Source organism: Ixodes scapularis, unplaced genomic scaffold (genome assembly GCF_016920785.2).
Source record: "Ixodes scapularis isolate PalLabHiFi unplaced genomic scaffold, ASM1692078v2 PGA_scaffold6__148_contigs__length_123643588, whole genome shotgun sequence".
In the NCBI taxonomy this organism is placed as follows: Eukaryota; Metazoa; Arthropoda; class Arachnida; order Ixodida; family Ixodidae; genus Ixodes; species Ixodes scapularis.
Window position 1 is genome coordinate 54,395,156 of NW_024609881.1, and position 27,970 is coordinate 54,423,125.

The 27,970-nt window shown below is 47.1% G+C and overlaps 1 protein-coding gene across 1 annotated transcript; it reads left to right on the forward strand.

Annotated features, from left to right (window-relative positions):
- Positions 1-67: 67 nt before the first annotated feature.
- On the forward strand, positions 68-27,393 carry LOC8033924 (trans-1,2-dihydrobenzene-1,2-diol dehydrogenase). The gene is made up of 7 exons (XM_029995816.4): positions 68-844; positions 5,492-5,603; positions 9,807-9,970; positions 12,781-13,036; positions 14,109-14,233; positions 19,883-20,033; positions 26,859-27,393. The coding sequence occupies exons 1-7, from the start codon at positions 749-751 to the stop codon at positions 26,960-26,962; spliced, it is 1,008 nt and encodes a 335-aa protein (XP_029851676.3). The 5' UTR covers positions 68-748; the 3' UTR covers positions 26,963-27,393.
- The last annotated feature ends 577 nt before the right edge of the window (positions 27,394-27,970 follow it).

Consider the following 27,970-nt stretch of genomic DNA (forward strand, 5'->3'; position numbering starts at 1 on the left):
TGCAAATGGACAACAAATCCGGTATTTGGATACATTCTCTGTAATGGATGGTAGCTTGCGTTGCCTGGTGTCTGTGTCTCGAGATTGCTTGAAATTTTTTTCAAAATTGGGAGATGAAACTGGGTTTGAATCCTATAGACAAAAGATACATATAGATACGTTAAATAAAATAAGGTATCAACATTGATCTCGTTAGAAGACAAAGTTATTAAACAAGTGGTATGGTTAACGTCACACATGACGACACGAGGACAAAGGCACACGTTTGTGTGCGTTTGTTCGATGCATGAGCAAAGGCGTCGGCAGAGTTCCGGGTATCGTTATCGGGGGCGACGCGTGCATGTGTGTCCCCTTGTCGTCCGTTCGTCTACGGTTTAAAGGCATGTACTGCGTGCGGCACCCGCGTGAAAGTTGTTGGTCAGCGAAAACGCGCGAAATTCAAACCCGGCCATTAGCTCCAAGGTCGAATACGACGCGTCGCACTTTGACTCATTACATAATTGACAAACAAAACACTTCCGTACACGGAATCGCAACTAAAACGTCAAAAAAATGAAGAAAAAAAAAACGAGCGAGTGCGTAGAAGGCCACGCGGTTGTATAATAAGACGGCAGTTACAGCTGAGAAGGCTCGCCGGCCTTGCCGTCTGCTCCTTTCCACATACCTGGTAGGAGGCTTGTTTCTTCGACACACTTCTGTTTGCCCCTCGCAGTGAGAAAGTACCGTACTTCCTCGGAATACAACAGAGATGGCACCGCCAACGAGATGGGGAATCGTCAGCGCAGGACGTGTCTGCAACGACTTCGTTGCTGTGCTCAATACCATGCCGAGAGAAGATCATGTGGTGAGTTCTTGCCATTCTAAAGCACTAGAAAGCGCGCTATCCTCTGCGAAAAATAAGTCCAGCAAATATTTTTAAGCCGCCGCCACACTGTTATTTACAAAAAACAGCCTGCAGGCTGCAGCAGGCACTCTATGAGGCTGTTTCTTCCTTGCATGCCGGTCCTGTTATATTGGCCATCCAAAACAGTTCGCAGCTACTTTAACCTTCAAAGGTAAACATAAACAAAAAACTGCGTAACTTCCTGTGGCCTAGAATACTTCCGGTTGACCAACTTATTTTGTATGTTTCAATGAGCAATTCTCAGCGAAAAATGAGAAAAGGTATATCGAAAGCCGGACGTAAGATAGATCGATGTGTGTTTCTGGACCATTAGGCGCCAAGAACAGGCACCGCATCTCGTTTTATTTGGCCTCCGTGGCGAAAGTTATGTGGCTCTGCCCGACGGCCCAGTGGAAACTTGCGTACACGTGAGATATACCAACAAAGTTCGCTGCCCACAAATCAACAGAAGCATCTAATAGTTTCTTATTTTTCGTACATGGTAGAGCGTGTGTGCGAGCAAGATCGATTCGGTCAGGTGCACGTCGTCGCCGTGAGTGTTCGAGCTGGCCAGGGAGGCACTCACTTGATCGAATGACGTTTTAGCGAACGCCCACGTTTCATCGAACGACACTTTAGCGAATAGTCGGACGCCGCGAAGCGGCGTTTTCGGGTGGGCCAAGTGAGTTTATATTTTTGTGATGAGTTGCCGCAGACTGTCGCCGCGACGCGGCGTAAAGCGCAGCGCGACGGATGGGTTAACGCGCGCCCCCGTTATTCGCTAAAACGACCATTCGCTCAAATGTCGCCGTTCGCTAAAATGTCATTCGCTCTTGTGATATGGACCCGGTGGCCACAGCGAAGCTACGCTACGCCTGTCGTTAGGTGAGAAGGATTATGCGTGCTCGACTGTGCCCGGGAGAAAGCGAGCGGTGCGTTTTCGATTACGAGTGGAGATCTCGTGATTGTGACAACGTCGACGTAACGCGGCGATCCCGTGAGATATTCGCCAGGGTTGCCAGGTTGGGCTATAAATAGCCAAATTGGGCTAGTTTTATTTGCACTTGGCGGCAAAAAATAGTAGTTGGCTATTTGGCTAGTATTGGGCTATTTCTGACCTGTGCATTGGGCAATTTCTGACCTGTGCTGGAAAGAAAATGCCTGAAAGCACTTGGGTTTATAGGTTCAAATGTATTTTTTAGAGTAAGTTACGTGAACATTTGACGCTTCAGTCCCTTAAGCCTGATAAGTATGCGACAGCAAACAAAGACGTCTGCTGTTTGCGCGCCTTGACCTCCGAACTTTGTCCGAATGCAAGCGTGTGCTGTTATTCCTCTATCTCAACAAGTGACGGCGCGATTTCTCACGGCCTTAACAGCACCTGTTCTGCGCATTGTTTAGATTGTCTGTTGATTGGCGTGCACCTATACTTTGTGTTTAATTCTGCATAGTTCTCCCGTGACGTCATTTTGGTCACCATGCCCCAATAGTCGAGCGTTTCACGAAGTTCGCCTAACGTGCAAGGAACGCCATTTCTGGGGCATTTGATGGATAAAAATGTATTATGTGTCTTTTCTGTTCAAAATAAACGTTTCAAAGATAAGTTCTTTTTTTTTTTGCTATTTTTGGGCTATTTTTCGGGATCGACATTTGGCTATTTTTGGGCTATATCTCGTAGACGTTTGGCGGGTTGGAGTTCAAATACCTGGCAACCCTGATATTCGCGTGGATACAGTTGCAGACGCGGACGTCAAAAGGCAATTTCATTACAAGCAAAAAGCGCCGAAAAAAAAAAAAAAAAAGCGCTTTTTGCTTGCAATGAACCAACTGGCCCAAATCTCCACTTTACTGCAATTTCATTAGTTTGTCAATGATATCGTAGTGAGTGCGCAGGGGAGCTGGTGGAAATTAACCGTTCTGGTGTTAGCCTGAGACTGAGGCAGGCATAGAGACGTATCCTCGACTGTTCCTTTTTCTTCTACTTTGAAACTTCCTCTTTTCCTGCCTCAGTCACAGGCTAACATCAGAATGGTTCATTAGTTTCGCGTCTGACTTGTTATGAATTTACGCGACATATTCCTGGGGATCCATATCCCATTTGTTCGCCACAGTTCTGTTTGGGCAGACACACACAAGCGCTGTTGTGATTGACGACGTGGGCGAGTTATAAAATCGAAAGGATGGTACCAGCGGTTTCGGTCTCACGTCTTGCTTTGGCCATGTCACACAGATGCCTTATTCCTTGCAAAAAAAAAAAAATGTATTTTTTTTTTTTTATTATTAGAGTGGGACCGGACCCCCAGGTTCGGTTCCATGTGAAAACTTTCCTCCCATTCTGAAGTGCCCCGATAATTACACAAACTCTAAAAATTTACCTTTATTTCTTTTTTTTTTTTTTAGTTTGCGGGTTTTTGTTGGAGTTCATTCAGGACTCCCACATAAGCCGCCTGTTCACAAGTTCGGATGCACGCGAAATTTGACGTCAGCGATTATTTCTGCTCTAAGATTAAAAACAAAATTAAAGACGTTTACAAATCACTCTAATGAGAAATTAGAACGCAGCCCTTGAGGAGGAAGATTGGTTGGTTGGTTGGTTGGGGTTTTATGGCGCAAAAGCATTTCAGGAGGAAGAGGGGAGGGTATGCCCCCCCCCCCCGTATCCTCTCCTCCTCCTCCTTCATACCATCCCTTCCTCCCACAGTTTCCTCGCTAAATTTAGCCGAAAAATTGACGCCACGTGACCTCAACAGCAATTCAGTTTCCCCACTAAATTTAGCGGGGGAAATGACGTCACATGACTTGGTGTCAGGTCACCTATGAACAAATTCAGTTTCTTCGCTAGATTTAGCGGGAAAACGTCACATGACCTCAACATTAATTCGATTCCCCGCTAAATTTAGCGGGGAATTGAATATATCTTTTCCGGAATCGAAGCGCCCCTGGTGGCACGGTGGCACGAAATGAATTCTGGGTACCAGCTTTCCAGTTAGTTTTGGTTTCAGTTCTAGATTTTGTCATGATCATCGTGTCGTGACGGAACACGCTGCTTGCGTTTTCATCGCTGCGGCTTCCTCTAAGTGTACAATACAGTAAACGTTGCCGAGAGATACCGAAAAAAAAAAAAACACAAAGAAACTTGGCGCTGTTTTTGTGGTTTTCGATGTGCCGCATTTTGGGCAAAGGTGGGCAAGTGTAGAACGATAAGTTGCAACTTCCTTCCTGGTGCCCCTGTCGTGCATGCACATACGCATACGCGTTAAGAAAAGTTATGCAGGTGGGAAGTTCACGTGCTTGCCTGTAGGAGTGCGGACAGCGGCTGTCTGATCGAAATTGAAACCATGTCACTCCGCTCCCTGTCCAACTGGTTCCCTGCACCCACGCAGTGTTGCATGGAGGGATTTTTGAAAGTGGCCTATTACAGCGCGATCAGTTGAGAGACTGAAACTAAATTTACCACTAAAAATTGAAGTCCTCCAACCACATAATTATGTACTAAGTTTATTTCAGAACTGGCTCGTCGATTGATTAAGCAACCAACAAGTTTCGAAGAAAACTATTCTTTATGTTCCAAAGGACAGGAAGGGAAGTACTCTCCGGAGGCCTGGAGAGTACGTCCCGTTCTAACATTTTGAAGGTTTAAGTTCCTAAAAAAAAAAGTGTTAATCGGTAAACATTCCCCAAAAACCTACAAGCCAAGAACTCACGCTCCTCAATCCAAAGCCGATCAGAGACATCACCGTGTAAACTGTGCAGTGGGTGGGTGCGACGGTGGACATCACACAAGTTCCGCGTGAATAATTAATGTGTGCTTTGCAAAAATGAGGTTCCCCTGGAGGTTACCAGTTCACACACTTTGTTTCAGAAACAAAGAATAATAAAAGGCGGGTACGCGCACGTCCGTATAGACCACATGTCCCACATCAGAGTCACAGAATTTACCTTGAACACATGCCGCAGCGTTGAGACTGCCAGACATATAATAGCTTGGAGTTACGGATTATCTTTACTATTCATGGCAATGCTTGGTTACAGATACCGTCAGAAACATAGACAGCCTCGGCAATCCTCTTTGCAAAGGTGTGGTAACTCTTTGCAAAGAATGATATGTCAATTCAAGGACCGCACGGATATAGATGTTCCAAGCTCACGGCCGTCTTGGAATAATATCTCGACAAAAGTCACGTTCTTTTTAGAGCGCAGCTCTTAGGCGCCCGTTTCCGGCTTGAGCGGCGTCGCCGTCGCCATAGACATCTTAACTAGCCACCCGAGTTACAAGTCAAAATACTTTCTTTTTTCGAGAAGCTATTGGATTTTAAAATTTGATTTGAGAGGCTGGGACACTTTACTGGCAACACTGAAAACGTGACGCGAACGTTGTAATATGGGCCAGTACAGCTTTTTCCCGTCGGGCACGAGAAGTTTGATGCTGGAGTGTGCGGAGACAATTTGAATTGAGTTTTTGGCATCACCGTCACTTACCCTTTTCTCAGTGGCTATTTTGAATTTAAAGATCATGAATAAGAATGCCGAAAAGAGTAATGCTGGAGATTCCAAAAATTCGTTTAGCTTGGGAAGCTGAAAGACCCGCATTGCTCTGTATCTTTGCAGGTAGTGGCCGTCGCAGGTCGCGGATTCGAGAACGCCAAGAAGTTCGCGGCGCTGCACAGCATCTCCAAGGTGTACTCCAGCTACGAAGAACTTGCTCAAGATCCGGACGTTGGTGAGCTATCCACTTGTGTGCTGCACCGGAACGAGAAATAGCATTAAATTGACCTTAAAACGGGTTTGCGCCTGGCTTCATTCAATGCGATAATATCCTACAGGGCGGTATCACATGATGTTCTTCAGCGGCTCGAAATCTCGCCGGAAGCCATGCTGATTAACTTTCGCCCCATATAGACCAGTGTCCGCGCCAATTCCAGGGCGCCGCCATGTTTATCTACGCTCGCGCCACCACGCGGAGAGAACTGGCAGGCAGGAGGGGGGGGCTGCGTTGGCGGCGTTGCTTTGGGGAGCTGGATGCGGCAGGCTGTCCGAATGCACCGGCACATCGTGAACGATGTCTTCACCAGAAGCCTCCGCGACCCGTTCTTCAACAGATAAGGTGTCGTGAACATTCGAGAACCCATCTCGATCAAGAAAACAAGAGAAAACCTTTCTGTTTTTAAATGTTCTCGGTGTCTGCTGATCCTTGACATCCGCGTTTCAGTCCGGGTTCATTGCGTAGTAAACATTTCGCTACCGCTTTCTTGTAGCTTTCAAATGCTTGATTGTTGGCTTCTTGTTTACGACATTACATTCGTGGCACGTTTGAGACCGATTTTCGCGATCTGCTTGCCTTTCTGCGGCAGCGCGGCTCTCCCGAGCCGAAATAAGTGGGAGGCGTTCACTTGATCGAACGCCGTTTTAGCGAATGAAAACGAGACCACGACGTTTCATCGAATGACTAGCGAATGGGTCTAGTTACATAGACAGCTCGGATTAGCTTCCTTTTGTAATGTGGCGCCTTGTCTGCCGCTGCGAAGCGGCGTAAACGAGGTCTCCGAGTATGTTAACACGCGTCCCCCCCACACACACACTGCGAGCGTCTGGGTTCGAAACTATTAATTGCCAGTTATAAAGGATAGTACTTACTTGAAGTGGGAGCTGGAATTCTACGAGGTACCAGGAAACACTTACTATCGGGCAACGAAGCACGGTGCCTGTGGGGGCGGAGTCTAGGAACGCTACTGATTAATATTGTGACAGGCGATCAGTTATCACGAAACTTCGACTCGTTAATTCAGAAGTTCGCGGTGATATTTTATTAGCCCTCGTTACAGCACACCAAGGATCTTAGGCAGTGAAATTCACATCACGCAGGCTCGTCCATCGTAGTCAAATGAGCGCAGTCGACGACGAGGTGTAATGAGCTACTAAGCTTCACAAGGAAAATGCGCGTGAGAAAGAGTTTTGAGGAAGTCCAAAACACCGATCCAGCAGGCGCACGTACGTACGTTTTACTCCGGACTTCATGAACCCGACGGCGCAAGATCAAAGAGCACCGCCGCCATCGCCACCCGGTTTTCTCTGCACTTTGCGCGACGACGGCACTGCAACGGAGGGCACTCGCCTTGGCGTTAACAATCCGCGAAATAGATTAATTTCCCACTCTTGAAGCCATTCGCAATGATAAATGAAAATACCTCGGCGTTGTTGAACATCTGACGACACAACCAACACAACTGTGCCGCTGGCTGCGTGAGCCTGACGCAACTGTGCCGAGCGCCTGCTCGGCACCGTTGTTGCTCGTGAAGGCCTGCTTATTTGTAGTTGAGACGATGATTCCACATCTTTCGTGGTGCTTGCAATAACTTCGAAGGGCAGGGGAACCTTCTCACGAGGACGTTGAAGACACTCAACACCGGAGCCACCAAAGCAATCGCACAAACCGTCGCCATGTTTGCTTCTTCTTCGTCGCTCGCGGCGCGGTCAACTCGTCGCGAGATGTTTTCTGGCTCGGCTAGATGGAAACCAACAGCGGCAAAGTGGCGTATGGACACACGGCTCTCACATTACGGGCACTATACTCACATACCGCGGTAAACAGGACCGATGCCGGCGAAACGGCAGTCGGCACACCAGCGAAGAAGCCTTCAACGGGAAGCGGCGGCGCAGGCCGACGCAGCCCCCCCTCCCCGTGAGCGTCTGGGTTCGAGATTATTGTTCGCTTTTGCTCCTTGCGGTCGAGGCTAAAAAGAGCACTTCCGGACAAAGGTCTATATCTTTCGATGCACGGAGGCAGCATTTTTCAGCTCGCTCGAGTTATTTTGCGTCGTGATCGACTGCATTAGCCGGAGCAGTCGGTAACATGAAAGGACATCGGCTGGTATTCGAGGTGTATACATACCAGTCGTAATTCGAACTCAAGGGCCGCCCAGGCACGTAGCCAGGGGGTAAGGGGGGCCCGCCCCCCCCCCCCCCCCCCCCGAAATCCCCCGTTTTGCTGGGACCTCCCCTGCCCCCTCCCCCTCATACAGCATCTCGTCATGGGCGCCCCCCCCCCCCTCCCCCCCAAAACCAAATCCGGGCTACGTGCCTGGAACTAGGCCTTCGTTGTTGAGGCTTCAAATACATTCCCAGTCGTATTTACTGATATCTATATTCGACGAAGCCAATCGTATTTACTGATATCTATATTCGACGAAGCCAATCGCCATGCTTGTGCATATCATAAACGCCAGAAACCACTCCGATAACTAGGCGTCTGCCCGCAAAGCAATAGGGACATGTGGAGAACGCAGTTCATCAGCATGGCGGAACGCGGCTTACGAGAAGTGAGAAAGTGTTCCCTATTCAAAGTTTTTAATGCTGACATGGCAACAGGCTTCCCCAAAGCTGGGGCAGCGTGGAAGATCTCGGACCACACACCATACTGTTTTGAGCCTCCTGACCCGAGAAATTTCCGCGGCGAAAACGTGGTCACTGATTTGCGTCGAGAGTGGTTCGACGCTTCTACCGACACGACTTAACTTGTAACCAAACAATAGATCAATATATATCTTTTCTTTTTTTTCTCGTAATGTTAGCAAGTTTTAAAGTTTGGTGCTGATCTTTTTTTTTTTTTTCTCAAACTGAAATGTTTTGTAAAAGGGCTGGGGAGGAGGAAACAAACCTCCTCTCCTCTCTAGCGTTCCTAGTGCTCTCCCGTTCTCCCCTCGCCCTCCATTGTCCTCCTCTTACGTCCCGCTTTCCTAATGCTCGGCCTTTCTCTCTTCGCCTGGCGTTGCCCTCGCCTACACTGCACACAACTATATTCTAGAGGACTTAAAAGTGCAAAAAACACGGACGAAGAAGATGCACACACAACCCGCACTAGCCCAAGCTGCTGTCTAGACATGTATCTGTGTCAGAGGCTCACAGCTCACTGCGCCCCGTCGCGGTCTAATGAATTGCAACATGTGATCAACCTGCGCCATGGTAACTAACAGGTAGTTTTAGCAGCGTAACCGCAGGCTACCGTATGGTGAGGCATTGCGATAAAGATCGCATTGCTCCTTTGAAGCATGATTTTTAGCGCGCGCCCCGCGGTCATGGTTTTACTCGGGCGCGCGCTCAAAAGCATGCTTCAAAGGTTCCGGTAGAGCGGTACGCGGAACACGGTAGCGGTTAACTATAGAAGTCCCTAAAACGGCGTCGGCGTGTTTCGAGTGTTTCATTCGTTGCTCTCTGTACCCTATTACCTGTGTACCGTATTATTCGTATCGTCGAAATCTGCCTCGCCAAAACTGACCGTCCTAAGCACACCTCACGAACCGCACACAGACGCGCTTAAAAATTCTACAAGAATTTGTTTATTGTCCTTTGTAAATAACTAAAGCAGGTATGCGTACTCTGACTTTTGGAAATGCATAAAACAAAGTGTGTTTTTTTGTTTTTTTTTGCTACAGATTATTTACGTATAAAATCTGAACCAATTCCCGATGTCTATCGGTCAATATACCCCTTGCCCGAACAGTTCTCTCCTACTTTCTGGAAACAATAATTTTTTCCTCGATCCTACGCAAAAGCTTTTCACTACTAAAGAGAGCTTTTGCCGTCACGTTGAGTACAGATTGTGCTGGCGACCGCAGGGCCCGAAATCGGCAGCGTATGCGATCTAGGAAAAGTTCCTAACGAAATTAGACATCCCGGTTCCTGGACCACAGACAATTCCCATATTAACGCACTCGCTTTTTCCGTGAAAACTGCACAATGCACGAACACACCGACCAGAACAGCATCACCGGGGGTCCTTCACAGTCACACCGTCTCCGCCGCCGTCCCCGCACCTCTTGTTCTTCGTTGTTCCGCGAGAGGGCGAGCGGCGGGCTGCAGTTGCGGATAGGTGGTACTGGCGGAAAGTCATAGAAGTGACGCACCTCTTTTGTGCTTATGCTGGCAGAGGTGGCGTACATCGGAAGCCTCCATCCGGATCACAGGGACAGCATCAAGTTGATGCTGGAGCACGGCAAGCACGTGCTCTGCGAGAAGCCACTCACCATGAATGCCAAGCAGACGGAGGAAGTCATCCGACTGGCGGCCGAGAAACGTCTCTTTCTCATGGAGGTAGGTGCCACCATCGAGAAGAAAACGTCTCTGCATTCCCAGCACTTCCTGGAAAGCTAAGGGCCGCACCTAAGTTGGACACTCGGCGAGAAAGTTGGAGATCTCGCCTACTTTCTCGCTGAGTGCTCAGCTATAAGAGCTCCTGCAGTGCCAAGGATGCTGGAACGTTCGTGTAACTCTTTTCTAATTTTCCGAATCATGTAAGATTTCTGGATGTTTTTTCGCACCATCATAGCAACAGACGCAGCTGAACCGCATCCGTTGGTATGATGGTTAATATGCTGGTTAATATTATGGTCATATGATGGTTAAATGTTGGTATGAAGCTTCTATAGTATAATATGGTGGTTAATAAGTTCGTGTGACGGTGACAGGTTAAGAGTGCACGACAAGTTCTTCCCGAAACGTCATCCCCTCTTTTTAATTTAGCAGAGCGAAAACCGAAGAGTATAGCGAATGTCTACTTGCCATTTCTCCAGCCTTCGCTTTGCGAAAATGGAAAGAGTGACTGAAGGGCTTTGCGGGAAGAGGTATCCAAAATGAGAGGTCAAATATTATTGGAACTTTTCTAAACTCAAAGTTTCTACTGGCAACACTGAAGGGGTAACGACAGATAGCGATACATGTTCACTATCAGCAGATGTTGACTATCTGGACAGTAGAACTTCTCCCCACTTGATTACAAGTTCTATATGGTGTGGAATGGAATTATGTGGTGGCTCAGTGTTGCACTCACTCAGCGGCTCTAAAAAAAAATAATAAGCGACATATTTGTTCTTCTTAACTGCCTACTCGATTTGCCAGCTTTCCAACACGTAACGTCATGCCCCTGAAAAGCGCGGGGAAATTTGAATGTAGTTTTTGGCCTTCCATTCATTTGCCATGTTCTCAATAGCTACTCGTGTTTTGATTGAACTGCGCTGCGGCCCCAATAAACGACCATTGAACTAGGAAGATGACACGATATATAGAAGCATAAGCGCTTCTAATATACGCCGTCACGGCTTTCTCTCCAAGTCTCATTTATTGGTAATTCTCTCAGCGCAGTTCCATGAAAGTATGGAAAACAACCGACCGGCCAAAACCCAAGCGCTGTTCTCAGTAGCCATTCTGATTTTAGGCTTAATTTAATAGCATAGCGGAAAAAATAAAGTCCAGTATTGAAAAAAAAAAAAACATTTACACCGTGTCCTTTAATACAATTTTTTAATAAATAAAATACGCATTGCTGAACGCTCAGTCGTAACCCAAATGCAGCGCTAGCGGTCCAGACCAGGTGCCAAAGTTTCATAACTAACCATTAGCTCCTTAAAAAGTTATAGGTGATTTTCCGAAACCTTCAATGGGGGCCCATTCCCGGAGGTCTGCGCCATTGAGCCCGATGCATTCTTTGGCATCGTCGGCCGCCATGTTCCGATGGAACATTTCCGAATATCGATTATCACTTTCAAATAAGATAAAGGTTCCTTCAGAAACTTTGGACAGTTTTAGTATATTTTTGCTGGCTCCTGCGTACGCAATACGCCATAGTATGGCGTGCGCTAAAAACTACGGTACCTGCTCGGACTGATTTTAGTAGTGCGTTCCGTGGACGTTGCCGAGTGAACGTCTCGCGTGATCTTCTTGGTTCAATTTGCCAGAGCCGTACAATTCTACGTGCTTACAGCGCCATCGTGCTCCTCGAAATAAATATTGAAAATGAAAACGTTTCCAATTGTTTCATTTCAAATTACGCCAAGCCGCTGCTGCCTGGTCAAGCACGCTTTCTGCGGAGTACGGAGGCCCGGAGCTATACGGGACGAGTACGTAGCTAAGTTCGATCACGAACTTAGCTACGGTTTCACGGTACGATTTGACGGAAGCCTCCGTCAAATCGTACCGTGAAAACAGCACCTTTTATCGATGCTATCGCGGGAAGGTATTCATGACATACTAATGCCGAGTGCATGACGATGGCGATTTTTTTTTGAGAATCGCTCGTCCGTCGGCGACGAACTGGGCGAAGGGGCGTTGAGCAGATCACAATGTTATAGCTGCACATTGTGAACTGCGAGCATTTTCACTGTGCACTCCTTCAGCTGCACGGCGGTCTGACTAGACTGAGGCAGGCCGCCGAAAAGAATTGCCGAACTGAACACCGCGTGATTTCGCGTAACATTGAACTTCGTCGAGGTAACCGCCATCTTGAAACTAGTGGTCTCGCGGGACTCGAGATAACTCGGGAGCTTCCCGTGAAAGCCCTCTAGCCCGCAGCGCAAAATCCCCGCCGTTGCGTACGTATGCAATATACGCTAGCCCTTCTATTGCGTTCTGCGTGTGCGCACCGCCGACCCGCATTAAAACTGTCTTTTGCCATCTGGTTTGGACCGATAGCTCTACATTTCGACGGCGATAACGCAGTTTATCTATTTTTCAATTAAACTAAGAAGCGCTGTGATTTTATTTTTATCCGGAAACACCCTTGTAGCTTATTTAACTAAAAAAAAGAAACGCTGGAATATATATATATATATATTTTTTTTTTTTTGGAGCCAGTAAACTAGAAGGGAGAAATCAGAGAGCCCGAGGACGTCAGAGCACCTAGCTCTGACTCGAACTCTTCCTTCAATCAAAGCGAAAAGGAGCGTCGTCTCGTTCAGGGTTCGAACACGTCCGAAGAGTGCGGTAGAGACAAAGGCAGCCAACATTTGCATCTACCCTCTAAACCTTCCAATCCGAGCTCTTTGCTCTGACGCCCTCGCTTTCTCTTTCTCTCTTTCCCTCGGTGTCTCTCCGAATACTCTTTTGACTGAGCACTCGGCAATCCATAGGGTGTCTGGAGCCGCTTCCTGCCGATGTACAAGGAGCTCCACAGGGAGCTCGAGAGCGGCAGCATCGGCGACCCCCTCTACATCCACGCGACGGCGGGCTACGACATGAGGCACCTGGTCAGGGTGTTCCAGAAGTCGTTGGGAGGCTCGGTGCTGCTCACGCTGGGCATCTACTGCCTCAACCTCATCACGCGGGTCTTCGACGAGGACGTGCCCCGCAAGGTGGTGGCCGTCGGAGACGTCATTGAAGGAGAGGGTGAGCTTACTCGGAGGGACAGCTCGGCGTAAACTCTAGGGCTCAGTGCAGCAACGCCGACGGGAAGTAGTCGCGGCGTGTGACTCAGTATAGACATTCTTGCATATCCTTGGTGGAAGTAAAAGAAAAAAAGTAAGGCAAAAAACTCTAGACGCCAAGTTTAGTTTGCTCAAACGCGAGCAAGCGCTCCAAAATGCGTCCTTGGCGCATTGCTGTGCAAGGCTAATCAAAGGGCGACGTAGCAGACAAAATTTCACGCCTTTTGTAAGATGCTTGAAGCATCTTCCAGAAGCATTAACAAAAATGGCCTATAAAAGTGGTATATGAAGGGGACGAAGAACTCAGTGAACGCAGACAAAGAAGAGACACAACCGCAACAGGACCGGGCTTCGCAACTGAAGTTCAATAGACAACAATGGCACGAAGTGAGGCAGCGGTCTGTGCATGTATCTCCAGTGGCTGGGTTCAAAATCTGGCGGAGCCTTAGCCGACATTTTGGTTGCGCGTGGTCTCGGATTGAAATTAGGGGCTATTACTGACGTTCGCTTTAATCGATTCGTTGGCTTGAGAACGATCATTTTGCCTCCCCTGTTTTAAGGGTCGTGGCCCTTCACCGCCTCAGTTTTGGTGGTGATGTAATACCACGTACAGGCCGACTCGCAAGTTTAAAAAGGGAGGTGTACGTCTTTCCCGCTGGTTCACTCAACTACATAGGCTTTCATCAAAAATAACGAAAGGCTGCCAGTGAGAAAATATTTGCTAAGAGATCACCTCTTGCCTTAAGTACCCACCCATGCAGACACAGTGCACATCAGAGCAGAGATGGCCGGACCTATATATGGTGCGTTAATTTTACTCCTGCGTCATGGAGGCACCCATTCCGCTCTTGCAGTGTCTACGTTATGCTAGCTGTACAATTTCATTATTATTCTTGTCACCATTTCTCCTATCTCTAGGAATGTCTGCGATGTACAACGATGTTGACGATGTACCATTGTATTCTACAAGTATGACACCGTCAGAATATGCGCTCTGGAAGTATTTGCAAGGTCACAACGTCACTGTTTGCCAGGTGTGGATCAGGCGTGTGCCGTCTCCATGGAATTCAGCAACGGACGCCTTGCGAACTTCGCGTCGTCTTCCGTACTCAAGCTGCCCACCACTGCCGAGATCGTGGGCACAAAAGGAACCATAAAGGCAAGTCCATACATGTTTGCGCGTCAGATATTAACTTCAGTAGAAGATTCCTCTCCCCCCTTCCCCCCCCCCCTCCCCCCCAAAACGCCCCCACATTTTTTTTTTTTTTTTTACACAAAAAATATTTTGGGGTTTTGCACGGTGATGGAATCAGAAAACAGGGATGCCAGCCGAACGCTGACACAGCACTCGTCTCTTCACTGATTGGACATGAGTGCCAGCCGCACGTCTTGCTCGAAGATGAGGCATATGCGGAGCGTATAAGTTCGTCTGCTTTTAGCTCAGGGATTGCAAGGACGACAGAACGCCCAACTCTTATTGGCTGGTTGAAAAAAAAAAAAAACAGTGGGTAGACTTTGAGGCACGTAGCATTGATGTCTCTATCCTTCCAATTAAAGCCAATCAGCGCTCGGCGTCGTTCTGACGTCACCGCCACTTCTGCGCAATAAGCAGACGACTTGCTCTCCGCAGGTCACATAACGCAATGAAACATAAAAGGACGCCAGCGACGCCCTCTACCAATACTACCCAGACGACAGAGGCCTGTGCATGACGTCATCATTAGTGGTTTCCCGACACGCCCCAAGTGGCAAACACGTTCAAACTGGACGAGGGTCGCCGCAGAGCGGCAGATACGTCCGTCTTGGCGACGCCGCGTGCTATAGAGGTACTTCGTTTCCCCTTGCGATGGACGCCACGAGCCAACGAACCAATCCATAGTTGTTAGCTTGTCTCCTGACTTCGCGCTCCCCCCGTCGCTCCGCCCAACCGATGCGACGTACAACGATGTTGTACGTCGCATCGGTTATGGTGCCTGGAGCGCGTCTTCGACATGGTGCGTTTATCGTCCTATCTTGCCCATACATTAAAAGTAGTCCCGAGGTGGCAACAATTGACGTCACAGAAGTCGAAGTGTCATGCTCTTGCATCTCGCAACAGCATGACATGCAATAGCATGTCGCGCGGTCGCGTACCCATGACATGTCCCCATACTATCGCGTACCCAATTAAACATTTTCTTATATGGCATAAACTGGCGTAGCCTGGCTGTTGAGGTTTGTTCTTGGCAAAATGCCCGTAAATTTAATTATCAAACAATCATCGACTTTGCTAATTGATTATTTTTTCGTTAAACAGAACAAATTAGTATTTCAACGTGGCAACTACTTAACTGGTCACTTTCTGAAGGTCTCAGTGCGTAAGTGTCATAGTTCCACCACGCGTTCCTGTATACTGTGTTTTTGTCCAGCCCACAGATACATAAAATTGCTATTCATAACATAAATCAGGCAATAATAGACTTCGATATGTTTGACAAGCTAGATATGCGTCAGGTTAACACAGAGTTATTTAAATCAGCTTCAAAATAAGAAGTTTGTTCATTATTTGCAGTGCAACTTTCACATAATTCGGGGAGGATTTACGTATGGTGTAAATCTTTAAGCTGATCGGCCCTTTCTTTATAATGTTATTATGCATATATTTGACCGTATGAAGTTCACATAACCGCTTGAGAGCGACATGGGAGGATGATACTCGGAAATACGTCAGCTGTTGAGCCGATCTGCGGAAACGTGCTTTTCGTTCGCTGTTCGGCAGTGTGAAACACCGGGTTGCGGAATATGCCGAAAAGGACCTTGCGCTCACATGATACTTCTGAAGGTATATACACAAAATGTGCACAAAGGGAGAGGTAATAAATGTATTCTTCAAAAGAATGAGTGATGGAAGTGCTGCGCCATTCGCTCCAAATTGCGCCAAGAACGAAAGCCTGCTGCATCTTGCGCCCAAATGCCATTTTTGCTTAAAATTGCGCCTCACCTGCGCCAAAATAGGCTTAAAGCAAAAGAAAAATATTTTTGTCGAATATTTAAAGAAATAGAAGGAAATAAAAATTTTTAAAATACGAATCTCACAGCATCTCTACACACCGTATTGTTTGTTTCGTATTAGGTCTGAGCACAGTCAAAAATTCGAACACATACATCCGCCAGCCGCCTCGGTGGCTCCGAGGCGAGAGCGCCGGCCTGCGGATCCCCATGTGGCGGCTTCGAATCCCGGCCGAGGTGCCCGCAATATGAAGGAGGCTTAGCGGAGGAGGCGCCGTGTAACCGAGCTTTCGGTTGCTCGTCAAAAGATCCCCAGGTGGTCGAAATTAATCCTCAGTCCTCCGCTGGGGCGTGCCAGATGCCCATCGTTGGTTTGGCACGTAAAACCCCCAAATTTTTTAACACATACATTCGCCAACGCACATGCTAAAAGCGCAAGTCACGGGACATTTGCTGTGCTTGATCGGTTTAGCCGATGAAAGAGCTCGTACAATGAGATGACGAATGCCACGATGTCGTGCCTCTATGCTGCGAATCAACCCGCCGCAGCCGTTGATGCTAGACATCTGCCGCTTTTGCCGGTTTATGCGCTGGCTGGTTGACCGCCGACATCGTCTAAATTTCGAGACGATGTCGGCGATGTCAGGAACTAAGAGTCCCGAGAAAATTTTGCCAAATAGAAGGATTGCTGATTGCGGCTACTGCGATAAAACACAGTCAGGGCCTTGTACTCCTGATGAGATCACTGATAATCATGTCTGCCAAATGCATTCGTTCTGTGGCTGCAGGGTACCGTGGCACTTGCGCCGCTCGCGTCAACATTCACCGCCTCTCATGAGAGCGCGTGCGTCGAGCTTCACCGCTTTGCACCGGAGTGCGAGGAGCAGCGACTGACCAGGGGGAACGCCTGGCTTAGCGCGATAGGCACGCAAATTATGCTCAGGGTTATTACGGGTCCAACTTGTTTGTCCTGATTGTGAGAAAATCTCTTATATATAAAAAAAAACTGAGCAGAGATAGAGAAGAAAACACGGGTCTATATATATTTGAATAAATACGTTAGTCACTAGTTTCCCTGCAGCTGTCGGTCGAAAGAGCAGCGAACTTTGACATAACTCTGGTTCCCACACCGCTAAAGAGCAGTGTCATATTTAAAGCATATATATATATATATATATATAGGGTGTTCCTTTTCTTAAACTTAGCAGAATATTTAAAAACAAACCATGATTGTTTATTAGTCTTGAGTTTGGTAGGTTCATTAAATTGGTAGACGTGTTAGCGGACATGCTGATTCTTACTGGCATTTTACAAAATGAAATTATAGTTACAGGTTAAACAAACTACCGAGTGTAAAATTTAAAGGGAAGAGAGCATTTATCTTTATGAAGTGTTCCGCTATGATGAGCTTTTCAAGCATTTTTTAATGCCCGTTGTAAATGAAACCTACTCTGCTTAGAGCTTTATTTAAAAGACTGTGTTCCTTTTTCGGTATATATATTCTTATTACAAACGGTAATAAGCAATATGCTCAACTATCAAAGAGAAGCCGTTGATTCCTATCGCAGCAATCACTTTTTAATTCTCAAGTGGTGTGCTAACAGACTTTGGCATCTGCTCCAAAAGCGTCAATTGCTGCTCAAAACCGATATTTTGCCTGCTACGGAGCGTGCTACAAAAGGTCAAAGGCCGCTTTCATTACTGAAGAATTTAATACAGAAGGCCTTACTGCAAAAAACAAAAACAATGAACAACAACTTAGACATTTAAGCATATCCCTAATTGCACATAAATAACACGAAAAAGAGACGTAGATTCTTATAATCCTAAAGCCGAGATCTTATGTTCCTACGTCATAGAAAAGATCGTTTGCGAACACTAATCACTGCAATATCCGTGGATCGAATGCCGCTTGCCAAGCTTTCTCCTTGAACTCACTGCAATGCGGCACTCGAAGCAGGGATCTCGCGATGACTCGCCTTCGAACTTGCATGCACACTGTCTTGTGTGCTGTATAAGCAGTGCGACCCTGGCTTAACATCAATCACATTTGGTCATCAGCTTGTTCGAACTCAAAACTTCGCGAAATACCGCCTCGGGTGGCTAATGTTATGTTCGGTTTGACGTGCACTTGTTTTGTGCCCTCACTTTAGAACTCTGCGCTTTGTAAGTCGTGCGCTCTAACATTTTATTAGCCTGCCGTACGTCATCGCGAAACTGCTATATACACTTAACAACTTTTTTTTTTCCCCGTTTCTTTTTGAAGGGATACTTTTTATTCCTGTGGAACTTTCTCTTCCGTTTGGGGCGGTCATTCAATATTATGATTTTATCAGTTGTTACAAGTAGTGCTCCTTTGCTTATAGTTTGCACTCAAAGACTGATATTTAAACGAAATACGGGGTTGGTCGAAGCTTGGGAACTAACTTGAGAGCGACACTCCTGTGGAGCTTTGAGCGGCTGCCAACTTTCGGCTGTCCACTATATATCTTTCTTTTAAGGTATCCCTCCCGTATACACTTGTAGTTCTAAACGTTTTAATTAACGTCACAGTGTCAACAATGCTAATGAAATTAGCGACGTTCTCAATTTAAATCGTCTTGACGTAGTAAGTCACGTGACGTCACAGGACCACGTAACGTGACATTACTTGACAGCATGACGTCCCGTGACCGTGTGACACATGATTGGTCATAGTGCCAATACAAAAACGCTACGCAAGCCCACAATTTCTTATACATTGAAATTTTGTGTATGACTAAATTATCTATGCACAGAAATACTGAGCCCTGACTTTTTTTTTTTTATTCTCAAATATTTATTTAATGATATCAACAAAAACATTTCTGTAAATCTTTTTTAACCGGTTATTGTCATCTATTTTCTAGGCTCAGTTCCGGTTCAGTTTCAAGATGGCGGCGAAGGTTCTGGTTCGGTTCAGTTCCGGTGCGGCTAAAAATAACGGTCATGTTCCGGTTTTCTGTTCGGTTGGGTTCGGTTCCAGTTCGACAAACTACCTCTGAGCACGTTGTGTATCTCGTTCCCAGGGTTATGATGCGGGAGTTCCCGCGGCGCCAAACAAGGCGGCGCTGCGTTCGCATTCAGCTCGACGCTGTACCACATTATGTGCCTCCACTGCCTTTGCCGCAATAGTGGGGAAAGGGGCGATTTTTATTTTATAGAAATCCCTGTGGGGTTTGGGGGGAGGGGCTGCTAATGCGACATTACTGTGCGTATGTGCAATCTGGGAGTCACTTCTTTTTATATATATATTCTATTTCTTTCGAGCATAGAAGTGCGTCAGAAGGTAGCTGCCCAAGCAGCACGGATTTTGGCCAAGCAATTGACCAATGACTGGCGATGGTCCTTTGGCCAGTGGACCTAGAGTGTGTCCAATCATCGGCCAATGCTTTGCCGGGGGCTGATAGCCAGTGGCCATTGGCCAATGGCCAGAGAAAGGTCAGTCATTGGCCAATGGTTAGCCATTCTCTGGCCACTGGCCAAATGGCCATTGCCAGCCACTGGTTTATGATTTGCCAACTCATGCTTGGGTGGTTACCGAGAAAAATAATGTCGTTTTCAACGGCTGCTTTGAAGCTGGCCAACAAAGTGGGCAGGAGTTTTCATTCAGCACTAGTATTTGGAATACATTAAATAAGAAAATATACAAAAAAAAGAGTGCTGCAGCGAAAAACGCCCACTTTATAGCGGCACGTCTGCGCAACATAATAAATATGACGATTCAGAAAAAATAAAGTAGGCTTTTAGTCAATTTTAACGAAGTTCCTTCTAACGTGCGTCACGATATACTTGGGTGCAGTTGGGTTTTCCCTTCTGGTGTCCCACCGAGATGGAGACCCCCGGTGGCAAGAGGACCGCCACCTTTCCAGCCCTCCCGGTGCCGTCCTACTACGTCAACATATCGGGCTTGCGGTACGAGGCGGACGAAGTGAGGCGCTGCATCCTCGCTGGTGAGGCCCACCACCACCTCGAAAGATAGTTCTGTCCTTAGAAAGACGATAAAGGCTTGTTCACACGCTTGCGACTGCTTACGATCGGAGAGGGCGCGTACTGAGACAAGATGGGTTTTTAAGACTTTTGCGACGGCGTATACGACCGAATGCGCCGCTACGGAGACGGTCGTAAATCGTCACCACAGGCTTTAAGGGATGCTGAACGAAATTCTGGATTCCACAAAACACGCGGCAAAAGCGTGGAACGGGATGCTACAAACACCAAGACATCACTCATACAGCGATATCTCGAACGGATGACCGTATTTTTCAAAACAAAGAGGCGCATTTGACGATATGTTTACGTCTTGTTTCTTCGAGGAGAAGAGAAAACGGCCTCGCGTCTTCTCCGCCTCGCCACCTCGAGGGGGCAAAGCGAAGAGAGAAGGAAACGAGATATGTTGACATCACGCGCCTCGTCGGCCTCGTTCAATCTTGACCTCTTTTTCCAAACATACGGCCGTCCATTCGAGATATCGCCTTACGAGCAGTGCTGTAGGGATTGTAGCGTCCCGCCTACAGCTCCTGCATTGTTTTCAGAAATCCAAATTTCGGTTCACCATCCCTTTAAAAACCCGTCTTGGCTCATCGGCCGTAGACAAACGCAAGTGTGTGAACGGACCCGAACGTGTGTCACGCATCTCCGGTGCGAGGGTTGCTATGGCAACAGCTGCGTCAGCTCCAACAAAACCGGTTTTTACTCCGTTTTGTTGGAGCCGACGCAGCTCTTGCCATAGCAACCCTGGCACTCGATCGGACTCGGTTGCCAGTGTGTGAATCGCCCTTAACTCGGCGAACAGGCACCAGACTTTTACGTAGTTCTACTGCTCCACTCGAGCTACCGTAGCTTAACTAGTTTTCTGAGTAGTTTTGTGACTTTCAGTTACATTTTTTGTTTCGGTAATTAGTATTTTACTTGATTTACTTTTTTTCCGAAAAACTTCTACTCAAATGACAACTTATATTCAAATTTTTAGCGGTAGGTTTGGTTATCAACAAACATTCCTGCACAATAAGATATAAGCTGAAAAATCGGGTGATATTTCCAAAAAAGGGGGAAGGTTGTGGCGTAGGGAGGGGGAGGGCGGTTTGGAGGGTCTGAAACCCCCTAAAATTTTTACGAGGCCTTTACTCCAACAAGTTTGCTACGAGGCATGGGGAGCGGACAGACACGTCGCAAGTGAGGCCGAGTAACTGCGGGGTTAGAGCCAAAGACTGGTGTTTCTTTGTGCCCCGAAGGTCAAGGTGACTTGACGCGTTCGAAGAAAGGGCATATCCTCGCTTGTTCCTAACGTAGAACTCTCGCCCACTACAGAAGGTGTACACACTGCATCATCATTCAAAGGAGGGAACAAAATGCAGCACCCGCTCTGAAGCTCATCTGGTGCTCCCGTAGTTTGTGCTCTACATGAAGAATTGCGTGCTAAAGGGCAGCGCAAAGCGTCATTCTCTTTGCGTTGCCTCCCCTCCCAAAACTCAGAATATGCAAATCTTTCAAAATTCGAAGATCGTTTGAGGAACCTTAGTAATTCCCCCAAGGCTTCTACATAAAAAAATAATAAACAAACAGTGGGGAAGTACCTTAAGTACATGGTGTTGTTGATGATGAAATACGTTTATTTATTTTTTTTTTTTTTTCATAATTAAAGCTCAGGCAATTGCTCTACGGCATGGCTTAAAAAAAAATTCAAAAGGTTTTACTGAGGCCCGTTTTCTCCAGGTAGGAAACGACGGATCTGAGCAGTTGAAGTCTTCTTCCGGAATCCCTTGCTGGTTTTATTCATTCATTAAGGTTTTCGGGCTTATCTTTGGGATCTATTGTTGCATGTGCATCCTCCCTTTCTCTTCTGAAGTGTTTGCAGTCCCACAGGAGATGATCGATATTTGGTGGGATCTTTTCTCTACAAAAGTTACTCTCTGGTGGTTTTGGTATGAATTTCGGGTCCTGTCTCAACTTTGCTTGCGTTTCCCATTTCTTGAGGAGGTGCGGGGTTATAGCACTTCCTGTCCTTACCCTTCTCAAGAGAACGGTTTGGTATCTTTTGAGCCCAGACGGGATAGGATCCTGTTCTTCGGGATGCCTGTTTCGTAGTTGTTGCTGTAGTTGTTTCTTTGCCTTATTTATGGTAGCTATAGGATCGTATTCTTTACTCAAACGTTTTTAATACAGTAGAGTACGGGTGATCTCGTTGAGATTGGCCTGGTCTGTCGGAAAAGAGGGAACGACTATACTCTTTCGCGACTTTGTTGGCAATCTTATTTCCCTTAATCCCCGTGTGTCCCGGGATCCAACGCAGGAGCATCGTTGCATTCTTCTTCTTCGGTGTCGTTATTGCCGCCTTGAGGATTTTTCGTATTGTCGGGCTTACCGCATGGTGTACCTTACATGCTCTAATAACCTCTTGTGAATCGGTAAAAATTGTTATTCTTTTCTTTTCTATTGTATTGCTGCTTGCGTGTTCTACTGCAGCCAAGACTGCTTGCGCTTCGGCTTCTTCCGAGGTGTCTGCGACTGTTGGGTATGCCCATGTTCCTATGTTTAGGAGGTGAAAGGCTATCGTTGCGTTATTGTTGCTGTCCGCCGCGTCCGTATAGTATATCGCTAACTCGGGGTCATTGCGGATGAGCTCAATTTCTTCGTTGTGTTTTATGGCATATCTTCTTTCCTGGTGATCAAGGCCTATGCTCTTGGGAATGGGAGTGCCTGGAACTACCAGTATCCGTTCCCACGGTGGTATCTGTTCCGGAAATTCATCCAGTTTGCTCGTGTCTTGATTTAGCAGATTCATGATACGTCGCCCTTCTTTCGTATTGAGCATCTTAATTTTGTGTATTTCTTCCTGTGTCGCTCATAATTCCTCAAAACTCGGGAAAGGGACGCATTTGTGTAGTTCTTCTATCTTGACGTTTCGCGGCAATCCTGCAATCTGCGAACAATGCAAATTGTTCGCAGTTTCCATATACGCTACCTAGATGGCGCCACTATCCATCATTGCGCCCGTGTTGTCAGGGTCGCGTCCCGTGGCGCTTGACCACCATGTTTGTTTAACGTTATATAAATCAGTACATGTTTGGAAGTCGACCCCGCCTGACGTGTCGTCTCTTCCGGGGTGTTCCCGCCCTTGGGCTCCACCGGTCCTCGCCTCGCCACTTCGTCATGTGAGACCTCGTCTTTTCGGCAGGCCCACGTAGGCCCTGCGCTTCTTTTTATTTTCACGGGTGGCCGTCATTTACTACACATGGTACTTGAAGTACTACTTCCAGTAGGTTTGGAAAAATTGAGCTTTGCCTGAAGTGCATTCTCTGAGCCGGTACTTGTACTTCACTAAAGTGAATTTACTGCTACTTTTAGAGGAAAGTGGAACTCCCGACTTCAAAGTACATTCCCCAAATTTGAAAACAAAACAAATGGCGTCTCGTCATGTGAAAACGTGCTATCATCTTTCGAAACGTCATCTAGTCATTCTTTGAGTGAAGTAATGGCGGCTATAAGAACGACACAAATAAGTACCTTATAAGTTGATTCTGTTATATAGTTCGTCAGCGAGAGTAAAACAACCACTCTGTGGCGACTTGACTTTCTTCAATATTTGCCGCAATTTATGAAAAAAAAAAACGATGCACCTTCGATTACTTTTAAAGCATTGCATACCAGTTAAAAAATGAAAGCCGTTTACAACTCCCTGTAACGCCGAATTAGAGCGCAGCTCTTGAGGAGGAGGAAGAGGAGGGAAGGGTACTGGGGAGTGGGTCAAGTGACCTCGGGTGGAAGGGGTCCTGTGACCTCGGGGGGTCACGTGACCTTGTAGGGGTCACGTGACCTTGGGGTGTCACGTCACGTCGGGGGTCACGTGACCTGGGGGTCACGTGACGATGCCGATGACGTCACCAATGACGTCACGTATGACGTCATCATTGACGATGACGATGCGGATACCGATGACGTCACTGATGATGTCATCGGTGATGATGACGATGCGGATGCCGGTGACGTCATCTGTGACGTCACTGATGACGTCATCAGTGATGATGACGATGCAGATGCTGGTGAGGTCATCAGTGACGTCACCGATGACGTCATCAGTGATGATGACGATGCGGATGCCGATGGCGTCATCAGTGGCGATGACGTCAACGAAGTCACGTGACTTCGGGGGGGAGGGGGTCACGTGACTTCAGGAGGGGGGTCACGTGACCTGGGTAACCATCGTGACCCTCGTGGGGGTAACCCTAGTAACCCCTGTGAGGGTAACTCTTGTGACCCTCGTGAGGGTAACTCTCATAACCCTCGTGACCCTCGTGAGGGCAACCCTTTTGAGGGTAACTAACCCTTGTAACCCTCGTGATGGTTATGAGGGTTAGTAACCCTCCTAGCCCTCGTGAAGGTAGCCCTCGTGAAAGTAACCCTCGTAACCTTCGTAACCCTCACGAGGGTTACGAGGGTTACTCGCGGTTACGCCGACGGCGACGGCGACGGCGACGCCGCTCAAGCCAGGAACGGGCGCCTAAGAGCTGCGCTCTAAAAAACTGTATGAGGGATGAAAGGGCATCGTAAAAGATTGTTTTAAAAAGTACTTGTACTTTATCTTGAAAGCACATTGTATTTATAGTACTTTATTCAAGCACACTGCACCCGGTGTACTTACCACTTTACTTGGAGTACATAACCTTATTTACTTTGTACTTTACTTCAAGTACTTTTAGATGTACTTTACGCAACACTGTAAACAGGCAAACACTGTCTGCAAAATGAAGCTCAGTCAGTGATAAACCTTAGCGTAGAAATGATACATCCACAGTACACCATTGACCCCCCCCCCCCCCCAAAAAAAAAAGAAAAAAGAAAGTACAAAACAATTAGGCACGCAGAAGCAGAACAAGCTATTAAAGTATTTGTGTGAAAACAGAAGCCGCTTTGTATTTGGTTACCAGAATTTCGCTAACGGATCAAAACCTATGTGCTTTATCGTTACCATAAAAAAAAAAGTAACTTCAAAGTAGTTCGCTAGTTTTTTGCAGTAATTTTAGTAATTTACTCTATTCCTTTCCATTTGAGTGTTGTCTGCTCAACCCGAATTACTTTGGAGGCCAATACTCTGTAACTTAATTTAATTTTTTTGTTTAGTAACGTGTACATGTCTGACAGGGACATCAGGTTCCGTTTCTCTTCTACCCGGTCTTTATGTCTGCTGCTCGACTTCAAATTAACCATAACTTGGCAAAGAGAAAACCCTTAAAGCCAGGCTCAGAGAAAACTTTAGAGCCAATCGGAGTGACGAAGGTGAAGCACGTGACAGCCCTCACCAAAGGTACGAGTACGAGAGCATAACACAAGCAGTTGGATTAGAGGGGAAGGAGGAACTCCCCCCTCACCCGGCATCCTCTTGTGTTCCAGACGTCGCTTGTGTCCCCTTCGGAGATTACTCTGTCTCCCCAAATTCGTATACAAAGGCGACTTTCCTTTCACTCTCTTTTATCTCCCTTTCTCGTCCGTGGCTATGACGTAAGTGCGCGTAACTGGTGAGATAGAGTATACAGTCACGTGTTTCCTTCGGACGCGCTGATTGGCTCGCTGGGACCGTAACCTTCACCGCTTTTCATGTTACAGTGAGACGCCGTTGGTATCTGTTTTCATGGAATAGACCATTCCATTTAGCGCTCTCTGGGCGGCACCATTTTGTTCGACCGCAGCGCCCTCTCCACACATCCGGGAAATTCAGCGGGTTCGGCGGGGTAAAACGAGAGAGAGGGCACGCGCCCGACTCCGCTAGCACACGACAAACCGGGAGGTTGCCGTTCTCCATCTTGGGGCTGTATCGGCGGGCTCTACCGAACATCGAACTCTCGCTCGTGGCTGCCGTTGTGAAGTGGTTCGCGTTCTTAGAATAGTTGTGGCTACTCCAAAATCAGCCTATAGCTCTCAGTTGTTCTATTTTGCTAAATGATCAACTAGCATATCTTTTTTCCGTTACTTAATAGCAGTTGAGTCAGCCGGCAGTACTACCCTCAACTACTGCGTGTATTGCGGCAGGAGAGAACGTTTTATTTATTATTTCAGACTTCCACTCATGGTCACTAAAGGCCTACACCAGTACGAACTTTGCATAGTAAAAAAGGTACAGCAACCGGATTTACTTTTCGCCAAAGAGACCGGCCAATCTGACACAGTTTTTCCTATTTTTTTTTTATTTGCACGCAGGTAACAGCGCAATTGGACCCTGTGAGTCTTTTTATCTAGCATAATATTACACGACAACTGGCATACCAGAATCTGCGCATCTGCGCTTGAAAGTTCCAAAAGGACGCGATTTTAAACAGAGTTTGCACTCCAGCCGGACGCTAGCTACAGCCCACTCGGCGGAGCGGACGACATGTGGGTGAGAGGGGGAGTGCATTTTTTTTCTCTTTTACCCTCTCTGCTATGACCCTAATGGAACGGTCTATACATAAGACGCCAAATCACCCTGACGATGTTATTAAGTACTCGCAATGTTTTACTCATTTAGGAATGTGTATAGGTTAGCCGTCCGTACACCCTTTCTAAAGTCATCGGGCGGTATTAGCAGCCAAGTCCCACCCCTTTGCGAGGGCGTAGGGCGTCTTAAACATCCCATTACCCCCCCTCAGCCAATCGGATTGCTGCATTAACCGATAAGAACATATAAGAACCAATCACGAAGCAATAAGCGTGAACATAACACAGCCGTGCACTGCGTTTATTAAGCTTTCAGCGTCCATAGTTTGTTTAAATGTTCCAGGTTCTTTTTCTTTCTTTTTTTGCAGGATTGGTGGAAAGTCCAGATATGCCACACAAGGACTCCAGAACGTTGGCAGTACTTATGGACGAGATCCTGCGGCAGATCGGCGTCGATTACCAGGGGCTTTAGGAGACGTCAATCGTCTCCCTTTGTGTGTTAGTTGGTTCTAGACAGCGACCAGATTGCCACGGAAGTTAGCGCTTTGTAATTGGAAATAAATTTATCTATGTTAGGAAAGGTTCGCAAACTCGGTTTTTGATGAAGGACTTAAACAAAAAAATTGAAGACCTGCAGACGTCGGCTGCCTGGCTACAGAATGTGAAACCGCAGAATTATGTCGCCACGCGATGGCTAGTATAATGAAGACAATATGGGTGAAATTCTACAGGGCTCCAGTATGATGTACTGCTTACTGCGAGCAACGGTGTGAAGGCACAAAAGAAGCTTCCGTAGAAGTTCTACCTAAAGAACTCTAATGGCAGGAAGTCCCTTCCGGGGTTACTAACGGTTCTATAGCAAACGTTTCTGCCAGAAAGAAATAAAATTTATCAAAAAGAAAACATGCGCTTGTCATCTTCGTATTGTAAGTATAATCCCCGAGTACCTTTACAACAGGCCGCCCGTTTTCATCGAGCATATCATGAAAAGGATGTGGGCGGCAGCCGTCCCCACACTCGGTGACATGGTAGCATTGTCTTCGCCGGGAACATTCTCTGTTCGCTCTCAGGGGAGGGAAGAAGGCTACCATGCATGTTGACCTCGGAGTTCCTTCGTGCACATGCGCAGGCTTTGTTCTGTACAAATGCCCCTGCAAGCTTTTCCTGCTTGTTGGGGAACCCTCTTCTAGTTCCCTAACCCTCGGCTTAACTGAACGGACAACGGAGGGAGCGTACAAACGGAGGAAGAAGTGGACATTAACACAACACCTCAGCATGAGAGTTATATGCTTGCTGCCGCGGTGCGTCGTCCGCAGCCGCAGAGGGGTAGCGGACTTGCAGCCGACCGGGAGCAGCTGCGCTTCCTCCATGAAAACAAATTTAGGGTGCATTGTTCTGCTCCACTGCCAGTGCAGAACGTTTGAAAACTGCGAAAATTCATATGGAAGCAGCATACAAGGCGAACGAGGGAGCGTGCACA